The 22,146-nt window shown below is 31.4% G+C and overlaps 1 protein-coding gene across 6 annotated transcripts in view; it reads right to left on the reverse strand.

Moving 5' to 3' along the window:
* Positions 1–22,146, reverse strand: part of LOC125067912 — an 83,842-nt gene that overhangs the window by 5,619 nt on the left and 56,077 nt on the right. For 4 of the 6 annotated variants that reach the window (XR_007119748.1, XM_047676816.1, XM_047676810.1 and 1 more), the window contains 3 exons: positions 7,773–7,975; positions 1,299–1,439; positions 279–396 (listed from right to left, as the gene is read on the reverse strand). Coding sequence is in view for 5 of the 6 variants with exons in the window: in XM_047676816.1 (XP_047532772.1) it covers positions 279–396; positions 1,299–1,439; positions 7,773–7,975 (462 nt within the window). In the remaining variant the exon portion in view is untranslated. Of the gene's footprint in view, positions 1–278; positions 397–1,298; positions 1,440–7,772; positions 7,976–13,097; positions 13,316–22,146 lie in introns of all 6 variants that reach the window. The other 2 variants (XM_047676829.1, XM_047676822.1) reach the window with 2 other exon arrangements.

The raw sequence follows: 22,146 nt of genomic DNA on the forward strand, positions 1-22,146 counted from the left end.
TACCTATAATGAAGTTTTTAAAATCTAGCCACGCGGTAGCGTGTCAAGCCAAGTTCACGTAAAAGAACTGGCTAGCAGCATATAATACTTTAGATAATAATAAAATAAATATGATATGATGATAAAATAAATATGAATAATTTTAAATGTTGAGAACATTTAAAATTATTCATATTATAAAGTTTAGGCATCTTATCTTCTTTTTAGACTTTAACATCTTGTAGTAACCCGGGTAACCCGGGTAATAGATTACTTTATACCTTGATCATCTTAATTACCTGATGTGTGCACTATGTCTCCTCCATATTCAGGGAAAGGTACTCGTCGCGGAACTTCAACCGCATCATCTGTGGCTTCTCCTTCTTCCCAGTCAGATGCATCATCTTCGTCACGAAGCTGAAATTGATAATAATTATAAATATGTACATTATTTTAAACAGTTATGTATGTAGTAATGAGAATTTAAGTAGGTTCTTGTAAATGTTTGACATATTTTGGCGATAAAGTTAATAGTTAAAGCATTATTCAATTGAGGACTTCTACGGCTAATTTTGATAGTCGTGAAGGTTTCTATAGTACCGTCAACGTACAAGAGTATAAAACGTATAAAATTGTTCTCTAATAAATCACCGGACACAGGCTAAAGTTAGATTAATGTTAAAGCAAATTATAAAATATTATTGAAGCAAAAACAAAAACTGAGGAAATTAAACATTCACTTGGAGTCAAGAATTTATATTGGTAAACGAGGTAAACGGACCTATTTTATAGATTTTTTTGAGATAATTAGTGATATGTGATTTTTTGTCAGTTTACGATTATAAATGGGAAAAAACCCAACATTTAACTACAACGATTATGAACGGAGTTGGGATCAAAAAACTCGTTTCAAATAAATTTGGACCTAAATTCGATTACGTACTGATTAAAAAAAACCCATTGATTTATTTCCATAATTCGTTGACCTACAATTTTGATACTTCATAATTAAAGATACAAATCAATATGCTTATTTGTTTGCAATGATACACATACTATTAAAGGACATAACGTCTGAGTTCCCACTATCGCATTCACTATATCTGAGATCATTTATATTTCTGTCATTGCCAGTGTCTATAGGTGATGGTGGCTTTTTTAACTTAACCTATCTTTGCAATTCTTTAGAATGTTACCAGCAATGAAATAACATTGTAACTATAAGGTAACGCCCATATTTATTGGTACACGTTATCAATTTTAATTTTGTATATTACGGTTATATTCTATAGGTGGTTTTAAACTAATGTTAAACTTACGGGTGGGGTGATATCTCTTGTGTTCCTCGAGTTGAGAGAGCGGGGGGACGATCTGTCAGAGGGTGAAGGACTCGCGCTGGCGGAGTGTATGCCGCTACTGCGACCACCGGAACCGCTTTCAGTTTGGTAACGTTCGATGACCTGAAAAAAAAAACGATAAATAACATGTTTGATAAATTTTATTTGTGCCATTGGTTGGCGGACGGGTATATGGGCCACCTGATGGTAAATGGCACATAGACAAAGGCGCTGTAAGAAATATTCCTTACATCACCTATGCGCCACCAACCTTGGGAACTAAGATGTTATGTCCCTTGTGCCTGTGATTACACTCATCCTTCTAACCGGAACACAACAATACAGAGTACTGTTATTTGGCGGTAGAATGTCTGATGAGTGGGTGGTACCAACTCAGACGGGCTTGCACAAAGCCCTACCACCAAGTAAACATAAAATACATATTCGAATGCATACATGTATAATTATAACTGTTGAACTCTTAGTCTTATTTAGTTATTATTTACAATATATAATAATTATGACTGCAGAGTACTCCGGTATAGACCCTACTTAACAAACTAAACTTAAATTTTCTGGCATGCTGTAATCTAAACAGAGAGTATTGAATTTCGAAATGGACAATTTTACTACCTTTAACTGATATGATATACTCCTAACAAGAAACTTTAACAATAGATGTTACAATGGGCAAATTCGCTCTAATATTACGAATATTTTCCAAACAACGTTCGAGCAGAGAACGGAGAATTAATTAGGGGCAATTCAAAACTTGTGCAAAACCATAAGACATCGTTGATGTTACTCGATTTTGTGTTGCCATCGAAGAAAAATATTGAAATAATATTAAAAATATACCAACCAAGAACCAGCTTGTTTAGGAGATTTTAGTACATTATACATTGTCAAGTATGACAACGCGTTTGATTGTTACAGACTATTTTATTTATATTCCATTGGAATAATCGAATTGGTGACATTGCTGTGACAGAAGCGTTCTGCAAAATCTTTATAACTTAAACCTATGGGTGTATTAAAGACAACTTGTTGATCTCATTTTGACTATGCTTTTGAATTGTCTATTGTAAAATACTTTAAATTTCCCACTGGGTAAAGGACGCCAATTGGTAGATAGGCATTTGACAACATATTATCCGACGCCTCGGATTATAAAGAACACCAAAAACGGTCTAAAGTGTAACTGTCACTATAATTATTAACGAATTACCAAAAAGACACGTCGTTTCGCACTAACGGGAATTTGTATTCGCTTTTGTTGCTACACTATAATGTTCTGCGCGCTCCGTTTGCCACTTGTTTTATAATCTGATTTCTACGCATGGTCGTAAGCATGTTTTCTCAAGACTTTTTTGTTTACCGCCAAGCATAAGATAAACACAAATTAAGTACATGAAAACCTAGTGGTGCATGATTTGGTTTCAATCCGTAATCTTCGGTTCTCCATCCACGAGTCCCATCCACTGGGCCATCTCGGAGGCATTTTTTTGGACTAATTGAACTTTAAACAATTTTTTATCATACGAAAAAAATAAATGAAAGGTAGATATTTTTTCTAACAAAAAAGTATTATTGCATTTATTTTTAATTCAATTAACGTTGCTCGATTGATCGCTACGCTCGATGATATGCTTGAAACTATTACTGTGACTTTTGATACGTGTATCCTAAATGACTTCCAATCCAATTTCCTGACACATCATGATCGATCCTTCGTCGAGTTTCGTTTGTTTTCGAAGATTAGCTGGTAATTATTGTATATTATTTGGTAATTTGTCGCTAAATGATCGTAAACTACGATAACGGGAGCGTGAAATCGCATTTCTCAGACCTTGAAATATGATAATATGCTAAGAGATATATTTAATGATAGGACGATTCGAACCTTATTTTAATTTAAAATAATTGTGGGAATTTTTAATCTATGAGTAAGATTCGTTTCACGTTATAGTAAAAAATAAAAAGATACCAGTTTTTTTAAATTGTAACTATATTTTGCTTTCAAAAAAGTATAGCATTAAAATACAATAAACAATATAATAAAAATCGCATATTACACACGTAAAACATTTCCGTAAAATAATTTCCACCTCGACTTAAAGAAGCCTCCTAGAATTAAAACGTCACGTAACAAACTATATCAAGCAATAGAAACTAAGAATACAATACCTCGTTTGTATCGGGAAAGTAAACAATGATGAAACTGTGCAACATCTTTATAAAAACCGACGATAAGATTATGATTTTAATTAGGCCGACTGCTGCTTTTAATTGCGATATAAGTATTGAACAAAGATTCTCACGGGAGAGATCGGTCGCTACTGTGATGCGAGAATGCGTCGAACGGAATAGGGTTGACAATTCGAAATTTAAATTCATGAAAACTATTAACTATATTTTTTGGCCCGCAGCTGCGTCCGCGTGGCAGGGCAGGCGTTAATAACCCTTACGACGATGCAAAATTTCATGAATATCGGTTTTTATAGTTAAGAAGTGAATTCAAATTAATTCTAAAAAAATGTTATCGAAACTCGTCATCAATTAACAAACTACTTATTTTATAAATGTATGTTCATTTAATATTCACTCTAACATTTTTTTTCTTAACGCGATAATTTTATAAAATTATTAAATTAAATAAAATCACAAAAAAAATCCAATGGATAAAACAGTTACAAAGTCTGATAATAGATGTCACTGTTGCTAGGAAAATAAGAAACACTTACCCAGCTGATCACATACAACATTAATACTCCGAGAGTCATATACAAACTCAACATACTGGCCGGCAACACAAGTCACACTCACATTAAAAATAATATAACTCAGCCTACATCAGCACAAGGCATAATTACTCATGCTAATTGTAAAAAGGATTTAAATACTTACCATTTCTTTATACCGACGGTCACTTCGGTCTATCTGTAGCTCAAGCCGATCCCGTTATCACGATAAGTTCTTATCTAATATTGCGATAGTGCATATCGTGAAATCACTAGCTAGTCTAAATGTAGATGTGGGGAATGTATTGTTGTAATCCGGATCTTAAAATCGTATATCATACGCGAAACGGCTCAGATTTAATTTTCGAACGGCTCCAACGTTGATATGGCTGATAAGTTATTTTTTTTTAGTTGTATTTGTTTCACTGTAAAGGTTTTTAGTATTTTTCGTTACAGTTTGAAATCATACGTCATCGTGGTCGGCCATTTTTTAAAATTGGTTTGCAATTAACGGAATAAAATGACAGTTCTTTTTTCGTATTAATTTTACTAACATTTTTTCTCTTACAAAATCTTAAAAAATGTAGACATATTTCAATTGAATTTCTTTTTTTTTTTTAATTTTTAAGTGACATATATTTTTTGTGTCGCCCTTAGTGATAGCCCTTAATTAAACGAATGATGCGTAGTTCGATTATTTCAGAAGTCGTAAGGATTCTGCGCAAATGTTAACATGGTTTAGTCGGAACTAACCTGTTTGTACGTGTAATAAAAGGTTAATTATATTCTAAATATTAAACGAATATAATGTATGTACTCATTACTCTAAGCTATTTTTTTTTAATAAATACTTGGTGCCTATTTTATAAGTAAGCATAAATCTAGCTTTAAATTAATAGGTACTGCCCAATACATTAAAATAATTTACTATTGACCATCCAGGTCGGTTTAATCATATCATTCATTCATCTCTGCCATCCCCTATTATATCCGAAGTTTAATCATTGTAGTTTCATTTGTTTTTAACCGAGTCTTGTTAATGCCAATTGCACCCAGTAAGTTCTAAAATTAAGAAATAAATTTGATGAAACCATGGCGGTGGTGTTAATTCTCCTTAAAATATTTACTTAAGTTATTGAAAACTGTGTTATCGTACATGTTAGATTATTTGTGACGTCATTATATGGAACTGATTGCATCATTGCTTATGTATAAGTGCGTTTGTTTATTGGTTCGTCTTTCTTTCGCGCAGCAACGAACCAACAGTAACAATTATCTATAAAAATATTATAAATGCGTAAGCAACTTTGTCTCTGTGTGTCCGTTGCTCATTCACTGAAAAGAATTGAATGATATTTGGAATGAAATAAGCTTACTTTATAATTATATTATATATTATAATTTTTTTAATACTAACCTGACGAGCATCCCTTAAAATCGAGATTGTGATATTTTGTTCTTTAAACATGCAGAAGATACTTCTGGTAAAAACTATATACACTTATTACTTATATTGTTTAATTATTTAGCATTAATTTTATAAACTATCCTGGAACTTTTCTAAAATAATAATTTTATCAATTATTTACTAAATTAGATATTATATTTATATAATTAATTAGATTATAAAAATAAATTTATCATTAATGCTATCGATAAAAATATTATTAATCTGTATAATCTAAATTAACGGTTGTGTTAATTAATATTAATTATTTAATTTGGCAAAATCGTCTCAGATTGATTAGGTATATTTATTTACAGGCTTCGCTTATTACCGTTATAATTACGTTTTTTTAGTTTTAAATTATTAATTGCATTATTTAGTAAATGTTGATCGAAATGATCACAATACCAATACTTTTGCAATGACAGACATACAAGCAATAATCAAAATCGTAAATTTGAAAGTTTAATCAATGAAACAACAAAAAATGTAGTTTCATATACACAACCGTTAACGAACAAACATTACGTTTTACAATTAAATTAAAGATATACATGAATATTATTAATAACCTTGCAAATATCACGAAAGAATTTTAATTTATAATGTTAACAAGAAGTAATAAATAACTCTTTAAAGCGCGGGTGGATGCTGATTTTCCTTTAATACGTACTATAGATTGCCAACTAAGCGAACTAGGCTTACTCGTTACAAAACACATTGCGTGCAACAAATATATCCTTCGACATTAAATGAACATCATTTTTCTTATAAAATTAAATACATAATTTGAATACGAGTTTTTTCTAGAGTTTAAACGCTGCATCGTGTTATTTTACCTTGGAAATATGTAGATAACGACAAGTATAAATAAGTAGCCTTAATCTCAGTAAATAGCCACTATAGGGTGCTGTTATTCGCCGACAATTTCACAAAATGGTAAATTAAGCACCGACATATTACACAGCCGTCATTTCAGTGATTTCCGCATTATGCGCACACAAATAGTGCAGACACGACCACGAAATATACAACAAAAATAAAACGAAAAGAAAACAAAAAATTGATACGTGACCGAGATGGATGCGAATATGTTGTGGTGGTATTATCTGTAAACCTTGTCCTTATGAGAAAGGTGAGACTCGCATAGATCAGGGGAGATTCTACTGAACGAAATGCCGCTTTATCGTATTTAAATTGAAACGTAATCATTGCCCTTTAGTCGTTTTCCTATTAACAAAACGATATAGTTGCGACTGGGTTGAAGTTCGATCGGAATAGAATCGGAATCGTGTCGGTATAAGTTAGTTAAATAGAACCGGGCCTAAAAATGCGATTTTAAAATCTATCGACGGATCGTAAATTGTATTATAGCTATAATAACTGTTTCAAGCTACGTAGTCTAAATGTCAAAAATATTTCTTCACAACTCTTTATTGTCTGTGAAATATTGTGAGCAATTAATTATTATCTGTAACAAAGAAAAGACAGACGACAGACGGATGCCAATTAAATTATTATCAGTTATCAACATTGCACGGTTCAATTATACTTCAATAACTCGTCAATAACTAAGTACTACGTAATACCATCTATTTTTAAATTTAATAACTAGCAAAATGTTTAAAAATTTAACTTCATAATTGGCATTTGTCACGTATATTTAAAATGAAAAAATATTTAAATTATTTGCTTAAAATTTACTTGCAAATGCATGTATGCATTATGCAAAGTGATTTGTTAATTTGCCAGACTTATAATTTTTTCGCAAGCAAATTGTCTTGGATACTGGAATGGTGCTTGTTAAATATATATGTATATGATGCATGCTCGAAATCACGAAATGCTATTAACGTATTCTGTGGTTTATCAATAGCCTTTGTCTACGTAAAGTAAGAAAAAAAAAAACATTGGCTCATAGTTGTCTCGAAGAATTCATCAAGTTTCCTTTAATGGAACAAAGTGTTCTGGGTCTGTACTAAGAATAGGTGTTCTACGAGGATCAATATTAGGTCCCTTTCTATTTTCAGTCTATGGAAATGATCATCGTTTCGTCGTTAAAGATTTCTTCTATAGTATTTTTCAAGTTGGCATAAAACAAACTAATAATTAGGATTTAGATAAATTAATACAAATAAGCATATAAAGGAAATACTTATTAGATGTACTATTTTGAAAATTTTCTTTAAAAATTCCTTTTTGTAGAGATTTACTTATACTACTTAAGTGAACTCCGTGTGCATATATACTGGCTACATTTATTTTTACCTTATTTAAAATAGCTGTGGCTAGCAGATCTTCGTATGTTGATGATTCTGTAGGTGTGTGTGGTTCAGCGGCATATCGGGCGAGTGCTGGCAATGCTGCAGCTTCTTCAACTACACGTGCTACCAATCGCTTCAGTTGCGCATGAGCACCGCTCGCACCAGTGTGATTGTGTGCGTTAGGTCCCAGGCGCTGTTGTGGTAAATCTGTTGATAAAAGGATTTATGTGTTTAGAATTCATTGAAAATTTGAATTGACATTTAAAGGCAAACATTATGGACATAAGAAAGTCTACATATGATTTTAAAAAAAGCATTACATTAAATTTAAAATTAAAATAAAATTACATTAAAAGTATATTATAATAGAAATACAGAAAATTAATCATAACAGTTTTGTTTATTATTCTTCTCTAATAAAGTTTTGGTTAAGTCATGAGTAATTTATCAATAATTTCAACAAAACAATACTGTGATGCAAATATGAAGTGCCAAACAATAGCATTCCAGGTGAGTGAGCAGTCATTTCGTGAGCAATCAGATATGTGCAAAAAACTTCATATGTTTAACGTTTTGCGCATTAGGATATATTTTAACAGCGTTTTTAATTACCGAGTTGTTAATTTGGTTTAATTGCCGAAATTAACAATATAATTAAATTCTCTCTTCTCTCAGTAATTTGTGTTTGCTATTGATTTCGTCAAATAAAATAATGCGTTTGGTAATGATAGATGAAGCAATTTTAACGATTGTCAGCTGTTAAAATTATTTTGCAATACATAAGTCGCATATTTATTATATTATGATATACTTTTATAGTGATGTACCCACTTATCTTACTAATACTTCAAATCGGACATTGAGCCACTGGATGGTGACCACTTTTCTTATATTGGTAGTGAAAGAGTACATACAAAATATGGCCGCTATTCCGCTAGCAAAAGGACTTAATATGTAATGACCTATGCTTTTACACTGGCAAACTCAGTCAATTATGCTGTATTCCGGTTAGTTAACTGTAAAACAGGAACAGATATTGCTGTTGAGAACGATAATAACTAATGAGTGAGTGGTACTTATCCAGACGGAGTTGCACAAACTACTTCTACTAATTCATCAAGTAAAGTGTGTAATGTCACTGTTGAAGTTATCTCAATCATGATGAATTGATTAAGGGTGTATTTATTCCTAAATATTACTGCTAGTTATATTGTGGGACACAATCAATTGGCGCTGTTTTTTATTTATTTAAGTTTGACATGCATTGGTTGTAAATTTTTAAAAATCTTATTTTTTTTATAAATTTTGTTTAATCATTATAGTTTATTTCAGACAATTAAAATTGTAGATCATTTTATATATTAAGGGCTGCGTGGCTAGGATATGTAAATGTTAACCTACATAGGTTAGACAAATTTGTATTTATAATTCATCTCGTGCTCGGCGGTGCAGGAAAACATATTGAGGAAAAATGCCCGTGTCGAATAAAATAATGCCACACGTATATCCAAAACTCGCACTGGATCATGGTTGGAGAAAATTCCAGAATCACGAGCAGAGAAGACCTTGGCCAAGTAACGCATTTATGTTTTATTTTATATAAATTAAATACAATATTTTTCATGCAAGTTGTCTTGTACTTTGATATAACTATAGTCGTTTTGTCGTTCTTTATAAATTACTGTAATAATGTATAATTTATGAACAATTATATACGCCATTGTGATGTTTTTGACATGCCAACCCTGAACTAACGATCTTAATTGGTTTTGCCGCCTTATGCTATTTTTCTTATATACATGCTTTTTGTTAGAAATTCTACGAATCGAGACATTGTTTTATTTAAAAGATAATAGAAACTTGTCTACAGCGTCATTTTTAATATTTCATAGAGGTTTTATTCTTATTGTTCAGCTTTAATATGATTTTTCGAATTTAGCTCGTTATATGTACGGCAGCTTCCATAGTTCTTATACAAAATGTTTTTTCAACGTGCAATTGGAAGTCCTGGATATAATAAGCACTTTCAAAATCTATCTTTACTATATTTATATAGATAAATATAATATTCGATAGCTGTTATTGTTAGATGTTATATGGTTCATTATACAAATTCTGTCAGTTTTTATAATACTTAGATACGAGTATATGGAATGATTACGCTCAGAAGCGTTAGTTAGTTGGCGCGTATTATCACTATTCAAGAAAATAATTCATGCCAGTCTTTACAGACAAACGACCATTCTCGCCGCGCCAGGAACAACATGAGTCGAAGTGCAATCCATTTGAAACTGATTTGATTCTTCCTTCGGAAATCTTAGATGAAGAATGAGATAATTAATAAAAGTCTTTTGAGAATTTTTATATTTTATTACAGTTGCAAACTGCAAATCTGCCAATCTGTGTATAATATGACTTATGATGGATAACTTTAGGATATACATCGAATGTAGTGTTTGTATAGATGTAGTAGGTTATTTTTTATATCAGGTTTTGACGAAAGTTTACCAGTGTGGATATACAAATTATTTTATGAGATAGGTGCAGTTTAAATATAACGCAATAATCATTGAAGTATTTATGGTGCTCTTAAAATAATCCTATATTCAGCACTGCAACACGCAACACCAAGCAGCAATACCCAGTATTGATATTGAGCCAGTGTAACTACTGGCACAAGGGACATAACATCTTAGTATCCAAGTCTGGTGGCGCATTGGTATAATGTAAGGAATGGTTAATATTTTTTAAGGCCCCAATGTCTTTAGGCGGTGGTGACCGCTTACCATCAAGTAGCCCATATCCCCGTCCGTCTACGATGTCTACGATGTAATAACATCAAAATATAAATGAAATAACAAAATAATCTACAAATACGTTTCGATGTTCTTAAGACCTAGTTTTTGTAGCAAAAAATTTAAACGAGTATTAAATACTCGTGTGATTAATTTAAAATCCACGAAAACACATAATATGTACTCATGTTTATTCATTAGATTTATTTAATGTTTTAATTATTGCTATTTTTTTGCGACGTCTCATCTAGAAGGTGTTGCAAAAACTCTAATTAGAATGATGTAGTTATCCTAACAAGTCTTCATCATTGTATTTTGTAGTGAGCCAGTGTAACTACAGACACAAGGGTCATAACATCTTAGTTGCCAAGATTGGTGGCGCATTGCTGATGTATGGAATGGTTAATATTTCTTACAGCGCCATTATCGATGCGGTGGTGACCACTTACCATCAGGTGGCCCATTTGCTTGTCCACCTACCGATACCATAAAAAAAGGCGGCCTCATCGCTAAAGCAGTTATTTCTTCTACGCGACCTTTGGGCAGAGGACTGATTGTAAAATAAATGTGATTTTATTATTTTCAAAAAAATAACTCGATGTACAGAACGTGTATTGTGTGTAGCATTAGCTCATTTCGGTACGGACATCGGGGCTTTCCTCCTTACCCGGGCATTTCCCCCAGTTTTGTTTACTTGGCTTCTAGGGCCAGAGTCAATCTTGCCCGTGTCTATAGTTTTTGGTATAGTACCAACAATAGGTGCCAAACTTTTTGGCAATTACCTAGTTCTACAAGAATAAGAGCACTTTTCACATATAAATGTATGCATATATATGGTATTTAAATAAGGTATAACTATTATTCATAAAATTGTGTAGAAAGCATCGACAGGCTTCCTACATGTTTTTGATATAAACAATTCTTACTCATCTTATCTATATTGATATACATAAATATAAGCGAAATACCACTCACTGATTAATCAGGAGATCTCAGAAACTATAACACCTACAAAATTGGAACTTTGAACTGCGGAATAATCAGCGGGCACAGCTGTTTATTAATAAATATGAAATTAATTATGATCCAGTTTGCAATCCATTTGGTCGTTTTGTATGAACAATTTTATTATGTAACTACTCTTATAATCGCACGTTGATGGAAGAAGTATAAACCTTATATAAATTGTTTTCCGGGTATCGCATTTACAAAATATACCTTTTAATCTCGATCTAATATATGATGAGTGATTGGGGCCTGTCCAGAGTGGCTTGCACAAAGACCTATCGGCAACGTGCGTTTGGTGACCGATCAGCATATTGTTGATCGAAGTGACTGTATCATTGATTTTGTGGTAATAAGGAACTTGGTCACGTTTTCGACCTTAATATACTACAACCGTTTTTTTTACTTTATTTAATCTAAAGTTAACATCATTTTGTATTCAACGAGTCTTAATATCTATCGTTTGTATTCTATAAGCGACTTCCTCTAAACCGTAACTTGTATAAGAAATTCATTGTTCTTATATGTGCTATTTCATACGTTGTATCCGGCTTATGGAATATTCGAATGCCTCGTTGGGCTAGTGGGTAAAGACCGCAAATCTTAAAGTCCTGGGTGCAAATCCAAGATCGGGTAAAAAAATTTAAGACAAAATTTTATTTGATTTTTCTTTCGTAAAATTCTTTATAGCAGCGCTAAGTCTGGAACTTTTTTCGAACAAAGAGAGATCTGACAAAGCGTCATAACATTGACGGAAAAAACCTATTTTTTATTGAAATGAACAATCTAGGATTTGAACCTTTGATCTGAGAAACCTACAAGTTAGTTAGTACTTCACCAATGAAGCGGTCCAAAAATATTAAAAGTTCAATTTGAAGTTTTTTATTATCAAGGTTGATATTTTGTTCCATTTTTATCAATGTTTTCCTTTCGATGTTTTTGCCATCGATGTGATATTGGTTTGATATTTTGTATAGTAATTGGAAACCATATAATTAAACGTTAAATTTATCAAATATATTTGAATAAAATACTGGTTTTATAATAAAATATTCGAAATTGCTAATTTTAACGACGGAGAGCTGATAGCATTATTACCATTCCTGGCGTACATTGAACGTAACATTAAGAAATGAAATTTCACTAACCTTAACCCTGACTAGAAGTTTACAGCTGAGATTCTGCGGACTTTTAAGGCAGTTTTGGCAATATATTTTAGGCCTCACCATCTACTACTAGATTATTGATGTCGATATTATATTTATTATAAATTAAATTACAGTTGAAAATAAATAAAGATACTTGTTTGTTGGATTGTTCAAAGCAAACTAAATCAGTGGAAATTTGAAGGGTTTCTTTCATTTATTAGGGAGGTGGACGGGCAAATGGGTTACCTCATACTAAGTGCTTTTGGAGTAGCTTTACAATAAGTAAAAATCAAATCTTTAATCTTGTGTTCATAGTTTTTTTATTGGTTACATTTGATACTAATATAAAGTGTATAAGAAGAGAATAAAATTTGTTCTTACCAAGTATTTCCTCGAGCCAGAAGCAGGATACGTAGAGGAATAAGGCCACCCCCAGCCAGAATCCCAGGAGGAGTACAGCGAGATAGGCCCACATTATGACTATTTTATCACTGTTGTTTGAACACTCATTACGCGTCACTTTATATTACATTTATATTTTTTTTAAGTATTTGCGTGATTGTATCAATATGTTCATGTAACCTGTTCAAGATATTTAACTGGAAATTTTTAACTAACTAATTATAGTGTTATTTAATGTCTAATTCGTATATGTACGACTACATCGTGCGAAAAATGTTTTACATTTAAATAATTATTGTATCTAGCGAAAATGTAAATGTCTGATTTTATTGTTTGAACAGTTTTTTACGATTCATACTAAAGTCTTAATGTCATGATTCGTTGTTTTTGTTTAAACACGCATTTAAATTTAACTACATTTTATAAACGTGTGAAAATATTATATTTTTTTTTTTTTAGAAATTTTAATTTATGTCTTTCCTAAGTATTATATTATTTTTTTATATGAGTTTACATTATACAGTCAAGTGTGAAATTTTAATTACTTGGCAGTTAGCTGTATCCTTTTCGACAATAGAATAGGTATTGATATTCACGGTGAGAACTCCGGCATTATTCTATTAACGATGTAAACAGATTAAACAAAAATATAAAAGTAATTATTAATTTACTAAATTGTTAAAATTTTAAGACTTATTTATTATTACATTACATTTTAGTATTATCATATTCACTAGTTTATTCTATTTTAATAATTTTGCAGCCATAGTTAGTCTGTAAATATAATATAGTTCTATTTATCTTAAGCTAAGGGTCGAACAATCTTACGTAATGATAATTACAACGATAAATATTTATCATGTATTTCAACGCAAAGGCGCTATGCCAAATACTTGTCGTTTTTTAGTATAGTCGCACTGTGTTTGATTGTTTATTATATTAATTGACTTTTCAGAAAACAGACAACATTTCATATAAAGAATTTTAGTTCAGTGATAGTAATTGTTTGGTTTCTGTAATACTTGAATTCGACATAAAAAATTGGATTCAATCTAAGATTTTGTATCTCTTATGACTGTAATTATTCTGGTAATCATTTGAACCGAAACAGGCTAATAGAAGTAATACGATATGGTATGTGGTCTTCCCAAAGAATCAATTTTTATGGTAATACTTTGTATCAGTTTATTGCATTACAACAAATACCACTTAAAATAATTAGTTTTGTGTTGTCTAGCAATGGACTACGTTTGACTGATGAGCTGGTATTATCGTTCAAAATACTTCGTGTCTATCGATAAAACATTAGTGGGATCCGATCCGGATGAGTGCCAGTGTTTTCAGCACTGTTAGCTTTTCGAACATTGACATCCATGACCGTCACGTAGAAGTTTTTATTCAACACTGCCATTAATAGGATTTTAATCAAATTAATTTTTATTAACCAATCTATATATTTTATTAATATATATTAGCTTAATAATGTTGACTTTTCATAGTTTTCACTTATCGTTAAAGTTACGAACCAAATATACAAGTTGTGTACGTTTATCAGTTCGGTCGTAGGTAGATGGTAATTCCAAACGTTTACGACGTTTAAAGTCGCCTTCGGAAGGTCATACTCGTCGTGATTTTAAACATTCATAGTACGCACGCGTCCCAGTTTCCGCCGTTTCGTGGAAATTTATGTGTGACTTTACATTCCGAAGGATGTAGTAACATGGTTACAAATGTTAACACGATTATAGTAATGGCCGTAACTGTATTACTTGGACTGTATATCGCTTGGACATACGGGGAATGAATGAGTCCCAAAGTCCACTTATAACGGATCTACATACTCTGTTAACCACCCTCTAATTTTAGAAAAAACATATGGTCCAGTAAATACATTTGTATCCTTAATTGACGATCAAATTAGTGAAGTAAGTGATATCTTCATGTAATAATTTGTGTTTATAATTAATCTCGTGCTCAGCGGTGAAGGATATTTTTGAAAGGAAACCTGCATGTTATGTTGCCCCATATGTATCACACAGGGTGGTAGCCCAACTGAAGAGGCAGATCTTGCCCATTAACATAGTCCCTTTACGGGTTTTTATTATACGCAAATAATTCGTCTTGAGTTTGATTATCAATAAATATAATAGACAAAGTAAATCTAAATAAAATAAAATTTTGGTGTTACCTATTAAAAAATGGAAAAGTATGTAAAAAATTAATAAATAATGGGTATTACTCAATAAAATATTGTATAATTCATAAAAATGATATCTAGTTAGTTCTTTTCGGTAGAAGCTAGCTAAGAATACAAGCTTGATTTAGATTTAAAACTTGATACATAATTATAATTTTATTTTATGCATAGCCATTATTCACAATATTGGAAGATAGGCGAAGTGTTATAACCACATAAAACAGGTTGGTACTAATTTAATTTTGGGTCAGAAAGTTATGATTGAAGTGACAGTAACTCTCAGCTTTTATTTTCGTATATGATATATTTTGTTTATCGTCATACAAAGAGATGTAAAATGACAAATGACCAGCGTTTCCGCCGACAAAGTAGTTGGATACACTTTCCCGTCAGCGTTTCATAGTGACCACTTTCGTCGGCAAAAACCGGCATTCTTTACGACGATATGTATAACAAAATATCGAATGAAGATAAACGTGGAGACTATCTATCTGTTACCAACATAGTTGTATTCTTGGTTTTCGTACATTAATCACTGGTTTATGTATCGCTGGTATAAATCCATTTTATATATAAAATAAATATTTCAGAAATTTTATAAATTAGTTGTGGGGCGCGGCTTTACTCGTGTTTTCAGGATTGGTCGCCGGGTGTTAAGTATAAAAAGGGTTAAAACTTAGTAATACCAAAATTTATTCTAATTAGATTTAATGGATTGGCTGTGAAAGCGAACAGACAGACAGACTTATAATACTCGTATTAGTATGGAGGTATAGATGTTTAAATATTTGTTATTAAAGCACACAAAAACAGCTAGACGGTTTTGGATTTTGAAATAGAGTTAAAACAAAGGCTAGCCAGACGCCAGATCCCCCCTCTCCCTCAAATGAAGGTAGTACTTTATATTTTTTAACATGCTGTTGTTTATTTTTTAATTAGTAGAAATACTAAACATTTACAAAACATCACTAAAATACCCATATTAACCATACAATAAATGTCATATTACTGGTTCTATTACATACATCATATGGAAGTCCATTCTAGATATATGAATCGACGGTAGTTTATTTCCGAATAAACTCAACCTAAGTGAATTTGAAAGCAATAGTAAACATTATAAAAAAAGTAATATTTCCAGCATTACTAAATAAGGACCGTAACGGACAGATTGACGCTTCGAAAATAGGATTTCCTTTCAGCGAGGTGAGCGTCTATGTAGGGAAGCTAGGCCCGGTCAAGTGACTTCACTTTCGCTATACAGTTCAATGATCATATCGACACGTCCTTGAGTTACGCAAGTAATGGAGAGATGGGATATAGGAGAAACTTGGCAGTATTGTCCGACAAATTGACGGACGATGGTCGCTTGTATGTAGCTTCTACCAAACTCGAGACCTATCGAATTGATAATTCGATATCGTAATTACGTGGTATATTCTCCGGCGTTAGGGCTTTGAGCAAGTCGTCTGATTTATTTGGATGGAACATGGATCAACGATTCCTATACCGCCTAGTTTACTTATCTCTAGGAATATCAGGATTTTGTCAAAAAAGTATCATTATTATCAATATTAAAGATTGCACAATCATGGTGGTGATCATTTTGTTCTACTTATTGGCAGGTAATTGTGCAAGTTGAAGCAATATTTAATATTTTTGTGTTCTAGTTTAAAGAGCGAGTCAGTGTAATTACAGGTACAAGAGACATATCAACTCATCACAGGTACAAAAGACTATGATAAGGTCAAGTAGTGGTATCTCATTTCATGAGTGATGTTAAAAAAGGACAGCAATAAGTCCTGTTACATTAGGTAGGTAGTTTATAAACGATGAGAAAATATCGGCGCAATTTTTTTCGAAATTAGAATACCGTTATAAATAGACCATAACCGTTACGAATGAATTGGAAACAATTAAAAATAATAACCTAAAATGATTTAAGAATTTCACGTGTAACTTATATGGATATAGAAATATCTTAAAGTCAATCAGACTCGAATCATACGTATATATTAGTTCTAGTAATAAGATTGAAATGATGATTAGGATTTGATTACGCGAAATTGGTTAATTACGCGAAATTGGTTAATTACAAGCGTGTGTGATCGGTTATAATAGGGGTAATTTTTATATCACGAATATTAAAAATTGTAAAGCTTCACTAGTATACAGCCACAATACGGTAACCAGCTCCAAGGTATTCTCAAGTAGCTTAAGCGATTTTAAGTTAGAATGGTGCACTCAAACCCCTTAGATATTATCGTGCACTCTGAGCAGCAGAGTTATTACTATACCATATATGTGTGTGCGTGTGTGTGCGCTTGGAAGTGGGTGGGTGTGTTTTAATAGTAAAATGGAATAATTAAAAGTGTTGTATTATAAATATTAAATAAAACCTAAATCTAAGATTTGTATAGATAAACAATTCTTTCTTCGATAGGAATAGGATATAGCCTATAAAAGCATTTCCTTCCATAGAATCAATGAACATTATTATAAATGATACTATAAAATTGTACAGTACACGTACAAGTTTAGTATATTTACATAGTTTATTTTTTTTTGCGTTGAAATTCCACGTTCATAATGTTACATCAGCAGAGGTTAAAGTAAGGTTAATATCAAGTATTATTTAGTCAATAATCGTGTCTATAACGTATGTTATTGCTATTATATGCGAATACATTTAATTCAAAATGATTTAAACATTTTAACTTAGATAGTTGGTTTCCATCACTTATCCTTATGCTCAGTATGTTTTACATACTCATCCTTTACAAAGGCCTTCTTACTTCTCCTTTTATTTGCCTATGACATTTCATACCACACAGACTACATTTAACTCTCTTCTTGTTAACTTCTATATAAACTTTCGCTTTTGAAGTCAACAATTTTTTTTTTTTTTATTAAGAGGAAATTCGGGACTTAGGTAGCCTTAGGTGCGTCATTATGAAACCACAGATTTACACGGTCTAGAATTTGTTATGTTGTTTATGTTAAATATATTTCTTTACAAGGTTATTTTTAAATTATTTGCACGCATTCGAACAGGCATTTTTCAATTTGGTTTGACGATTTTACAAAATACTGTGTATTTATATACGGGTGTATAAGGTACCGGTCTGTAATGACACTTTTTTCTAGAATAATCGACAATAAAGTCAGTATTTATTCTTTACAAACTAATTTATATCATATGTTGCTTGGAATATCAACGGTTACCACAGATTACCGCGCTTTTTTATGGTCTATGTATATAATGTTGTAAATAATACTATGCTTTATTCAGATGTTTAAATTTTGACTTTAAATTAAACAAAATCAACTAGTAAATTCAAAAGTATTTGCAAGGTTTTATCAAATTATCGATATTGTTAATAATATATCCAAAGAAATTATCGATAAAAATCGTCGATCGTGTAATTTGCTAAGTAATATCAGGGTATGCCAATAAACATTTGCTTCGCTTAATCGGTCATCGATTCCTAATTACGACACGAAAAATGATTAAATTTTGCTAAATCATATCCATAATGCGCGACCATTATATAAAATTCGCCATCAGTTTTCGCAAATCGCTAAACGATAGAAACTATTTTAAATAATAAAATTATGATTTCTATTACGCAATTAATTTAAATAATTATTTAACTATTGTATAATTAATTATAATGATTTAAAAAGTTATTCCTGACGGAATCAATTTTATAATGCTATGTTATGCTATATGTGGACTCACTTGCTTAACTACTGTATTACCGCGAAGGTAATCTTGGGAAACTGGGTTATTTGGGATTCTTAACCACTAATACCTTATATGTTATACCTCAATGGCCAATGGAACAGCGAAACTTCGTTATTTTTCTGATAGAGCATCCTACCCTTTTCCGTCCGAATCACGAGTAAACTCAAATACACTCGTGTTTGGTTGAGAACAAGGATCATGAAAGTGACCTCGCCCACACAGCTCTTACCTACTAGGCCATAAATAAAATATTTAAAAAAAAAATACCGTCCTGTGGCTAGTGGTTAGCTTTAAAAAGGAATTAAATAACGCGAACGATAATAATATAAACAACAAATACCAGATCGCTTGTTTATCGATACTAATTGTTTAAAAATATACAAATTCCACTGGTAGAAACCATGATTCCACTGATAGACAACCCATAGAAATATTACATAATATATTGTAATTTCTTTAACCGCCAATGCGCCACCAACTTGAATTAAGTACTTAGTATCTTTTATCGACATTATAAACCCTTTTAATTTACACCAACGTTATTTTTCCGCGTATTGACGTAAAAATTTTATTTTTTAAATAATAAATAGTTTTATAGATTTTGTAGTTAAAAAAGGATTAACATTTTGTTTTGAAAGTTGGCTAAAACTTCTCATAAAATAATATCATATTATGAGAAATTCTAAAACACACTGACCCGGCGAGGACACGCTCCAATACCTTCAGAAATCTCGGATATTACGATTATATGAATGAATTTGTAATCAGTGCGAGTCAATTTTTCGACGAAAGTCATATCAGATTACATCAGTATTATTTTATACTTCGTTTTTTATGCAAAAAACAAATGCTATCGAATATAAAGCAGAATGCTCAGCACATAAAGATTTTAATTTTTTTTTGTAGATATGTACTTACTTTAATAGTAAATTACAAATAAAGAACAACCAACACCACTACCTATCCAATTCCTTTTTGTATTTATAACTTAATGGCTTAACAGCAAAGGAAGGCATCATTTGGTTGATCCGTTATGATTGTGTAAATTTAAATTCTGATTGAGTAGCATAGGTATGCCCAAAATGTTTATTTCATAGTCGTGTCAAACTGAAAAATAACATTGTAGATGAATACAAGATTAGAAGTCTATTTTGGTCACGCATAATTTCAAACAAAGGTACTGCAGAGAGTGAATTTATTACGAATAATAATGATAATGTCAAATCTCCGTGGTGAACCTTGATTCTACCACAACGCAAATACTCAAATCTTTCTTAATTTAACGTTAATCTGTTGTATCAACGTATCGATTGGTAAAGATAACTCAAATAAAAGAAAAAGTAAGTGTATCTTCAACTTCTGAAATATAAGTCAAAGTCAGATTTACTCATTTGGATTTATAGCTGAAAGCCAATTGATCGCTTATTGCATCAACAGCTGCCACCCACCAATAACCATCAAGATCTACTAATTATACTTTATTTTCTTATTTCAAAATATCATCAAAAATAATCTAAACTTTAACTATTTGTAAAATAAGCCTAAAAACAAAAGTAGGTCTAACTTAACGTTCTAAGATTTCATACCTTTTCTCTCGTTTCAACCGATCTGTCATCCGACTTGATGAATGATTAAATAATGCGGAAATTGAACTGAATCCGTCAATTATACACTCGGTGCCGTAGCTTGGTGTACTTTCAGATTGAGATTGCGTGAACAATGACACTTTTTACGACGAAACATTACACAAGTGTGACATTTGAGACACGTGAAATGACGCTACTTAGAAATGTGTTAAATTTTGAATCATAGACACTGACAGCATTGAATATACTCGTACCCTATCGAGAAATAGTAAAAAAGTTTTGTAAGAGCGTATCGAAATAATACCGATATAATATATTTCTTATTTTTCTTATTTGACGATCAAGATGAAGATGAAGAATATTTTATTTCCAATGGAAGAAAGAGTAAAGATAAACAAATCTTAGATTTACACATAACATGCGATTTGCTAATAGTTTGCCGTATTTATGTGTATTTATATTTATAATTTAACACTATACCTCTATACTCTATATCAACCATAAGAGGAAAAAACCCAAATAAACAACATTTGACAGCAAATTGACGCGATGTCATTGGTCGAGAGCTTGATTGATCAATGATATTCACTATGGATTTGCGAAAACATTGCGTTTTGAACGTCGACGCAACGGTTATCGGAATTTTGGTAGTAAAATTTAAGTGGAAATAAGTTGTTAATTGCAATAGTGTTGTGTTATAAATAAAGATATATTAATCATAATAATCATAAACTCTTAGTAGTGCACAACATGGCTAAGTTATTAGCAAATCGCATGAAATACGTAAATCTAAGTTTTGTTTATTTTATTTCCTACTTCCATTGGAATAGGCTCTAGTCACTTATATACTTATTGCTTTTACTCCCAAAGTTCCGACATTAACTTCGTCGACATTCAGAACGCCACTTTTTACAAATCCATAATGAAAAGATTTTATTCAAGCTCTCGACCAATGATATCGCGTTAATTCAATGTCATTGTTGTTTATTTGGCTTAACTCCTCTTGTGATTGGAATAGACTCTATTTAAATAGTTTAATTTGTGAGTACTCTTTATTTATACACTATAAAGTACCTATCAGTTGTTTTAATTCAAAATAAAATTGTTCTGTATTATTTACTTATTTTCCTTAATAATCTCGGTAAATTAAATGCTTTTTACGATTTGAACGCAAAAACAGAATAAGGATAATAAAACCAGTTAAGAATACATAGTCCAAGGTAATGCGATGCTTTATACGTTTATATATTACGTTTTTTTTTACATCTTAATAATCACTCGACAGGTTTTAAATTTTATTTTTTTGATTGCGACCGCAAATATAATTTACGTTATTTTATCTGTGGTCGTGCTTGTGACCATCACTCACGTAAATATATTTAGTTAACGAAATTTGAGATTTTTAAAAGTTTGTATATATTGAATGTCGTGAATCTAACTTCCGCATGATATAATTTATACATACATATTATGTACATATAATTTGATTGACTTATA

Source organism: Vanessa atalanta, chromosome 1 (assembly GCF_905147765.1).
Source record: "Vanessa atalanta chromosome 1, ilVanAtal1.2, whole genome shotgun sequence".
Lineage (NCBI taxonomy): Eukaryota > Metazoa > Arthropoda > Insecta > Lepidoptera > Nymphalidae > Vanessa > Vanessa atalanta.